Raw genomic sequence first — 2,579 nt, 5'->3', positions numbered from 1 at the left:
TTCATTCTGAATCGACCAAGTGATTAACAGACCAGATCCCTTTAATATACCGCTCTCTTTCAAATACTGACTTCACTACATATCTCTTGTTCCAAATTGTAATGTTGTGTCGAGTAAAGTTATATTTGTTAATAATTAATTTCCAATAGATGAACTATAGAAAGTTTGACTGGCAGAGAGTTACAACTACAGTTTTAAGCAACTGCTTTAACATTTGAAAAAAAAAAACATAATGTAAAACAAATTCACTTTCTGATGGCAGCTGGTGAAAAGTTGGATGAGATGTTAAGTTTTGTCAGATCAACAGAGATTTCTATGCTGAAATAAAGCAGATGGAACAGATTCTAAAACCTGATCTTTTCATGGAAGAACATGCAGTATATTGACAAAAGTATTTGCTCATCTATTCAAATTATTGGAATCAGATGTTCTGATCACTTCCATCCCACAGGCGTATAAATCAAGCACTTAGGCATGCAGACTGTTGTTAAAAACATTTGTGACAGAATGGGTAGCTCTCAGGGGATCAGTGAATCCCAGCATGGAACTGAGATAAAGCATGCCGCCACTGGACTCCAGAGCCGTGGAGACACATTCTCTGCAGTGATGAATCACATTTCTCCATCTGGAAGGAGCCTCCAGGGGCCAAAAGGAGAAGGATTCTAGGGCTCCATGGTTGACAGTGGCCCCTAATACAATTAATACAGACAGAATAATACATGCTTTGGATAATCTAAGAGAACCTAAGTAATTCTGCGTTTCCTTTCAGGAAAAAGACGAGCTGTCAGAATCAAGTCGAGAACTGCGTCTGGATATTAAAACCGTTTCTGACAAGACCGATCATCTCCGCCTGCCGCTTTCCATCTATCTCCACCTCGGACACGCTCCCGGATCCAAGAACCTTCCCTCAACGCAGCTGCCATCCAACAAACAGTAAGCCGGTTCATTCAAACCCATCAAGATCTCTCATCTCCGGCCCCTGCTAACATTTTTTCCTCTTCAACAGAACCCGAGCTGAATCCGCCTGGCCACCCAGAGAAGCCTAATTTAATTGTTTGAATGAACATAAATAAATGCTCACAGAACTGATAACTCAGGTCTTGTGTGAACTTGCATGTGGGTCAAGAGCCTAAAATCCAACATGACAAAAGTAGAAATATTGGCTATCTACACTTTACTGGAGTCATTATTTTTAGACAGCTTTTTACTTCAACTCCTTACATTTTTAGCAATTATCTCTACTTTTTACTCTTTAAATATTAAAAGTAGACTAATTCGGGTTTTTTGTATAGGCTCATTTTCATTATGGCCTGTTGGTATTTACAGTACAAAAAAGAGATCAAAATAATTTGCTTCATCAATTAATTAATTTCACAAATAATTTCTTTGTGGACTCGTTGCTGCACCAACTTGTTGTTCGCCACAAACCAAAATAAATAATTTTTCAAGATGATGTAAAGTAAAATTTGACACTGTTACCATTAGTTATAAAACTAAGAAACTAAAGTATAAGGAAATTATCTTCAAGAATTTTAGAAAAATGTTCCTTCAATTGGTAGCGCAGTAAGCAGTATAATGTTTAAAGCTTCTGTCCTTAAAATTTTTTCCTTAATTACTTTTATACTTTAAGTAGTTTTAAAAATGATACTTTAAAACTTTTACATGAATATCAGAATGATTTATACTTCTACTTGAGTAATAAACATGAATACCTTTGACACCTCTGTTGAAAACATCGGAAATAAAGAATATTATAAGAATCTATGAGAAAATGAAGCAGTAATTTAGCCTTTTTAAGGAATCTGCTATTGATCCCAATACTTCTGAAAATTAAAGGCGAATATCCAAACTCTCAACAATCTTGAAAGAGTGGTTTAAAAACAACTAGAGATATTTTTAGAAGAAAATTGTGTTTGAGGTTTTTCAAACTAGTGTCAAATCTTTACACTGAAACTGCTGCTTTTAGAGTTTTTATACAACCTGAGTTTTAGCTAAAAATAGAACCGCATGTTTTTTCTCCACACGCATGATTTATACCAGACCCAGATGGTTCATTGCAGTCCTGCCCTCTACTGGTCATATGAAGTATCAACTTTGACAATTAAAAGATACAATCAGTGATCTTTAATAGTTTATTAATCAAAATACTTCAAATTGAAACATTTCTAAAGATGATCACAAATAGCTCTTCTCAGACTAAAGATGATTATGAACACATCCATCTCCACAAAAAGCCATGTTTGATATAAACAGAACAAGTTAAAGGATCAGAAAATGTTTGACAAAGTATGAATGAATTAAAATCCTCAATATGCAAAAAGGTCTCATCTGCTGAAATTAAACAGGCTGAGTTGTTTTATACTAAGATGAAAACCTCTCAGTTTTTCTGGATGTTTGTATCTCAGTTTGTTTCCATCAGCAGAGCTCTCCAGGGTCCTCATGTCTCCACTAACCTCACCTGTTCCCTGTTCATGATCAGCACACCTGGATCTGCTGTCAGAACCAAACTAAACTCCACATCATCCACTTCATGTCTTAGTTTGTAGCATCTGGACAAATTATGAAGCAGATCTGAAACT

General features: G+C 35.6%; 1 protein-coding gene across 1 annotated transcript in view; it reads left to right on the top strand.

The window, feature by feature from the left end:
* LOC107104419 (GTPase IMAP family member 8-like) overlaps nt 1–937 on the top strand; it is a 33,330-nt gene extending 32,393 nt beyond the window's left edge. The window contains 1 exon segment of the mRNA XM_015404414.1: nt 770–937. Within this exon segment, the coding sequence (XP_015259900.1) occupies nt 770–937 (168 nt within the window).
* Nucleotides 938–2,579: the final 1,642 nt, after the last annotated feature.

Source organism: Cyprinodon variegatus, unplaced genomic scaffold (assembly GCF_000732505.1).
Source record: "Cyprinodon variegatus isolate N-32 unplaced genomic scaffold, C_variegatus-1.0 Scaffold1732, whole genome shotgun sequence".
NCBI lineage: Eukaryota > Metazoa > Chordata > Actinopteri > Cyprinodontiformes > Cyprinodontidae > Cyprinodon > Cyprinodon variegatus.
This window is presented reverse-complemented; position numbering and strand designations above follow the sequence as displayed.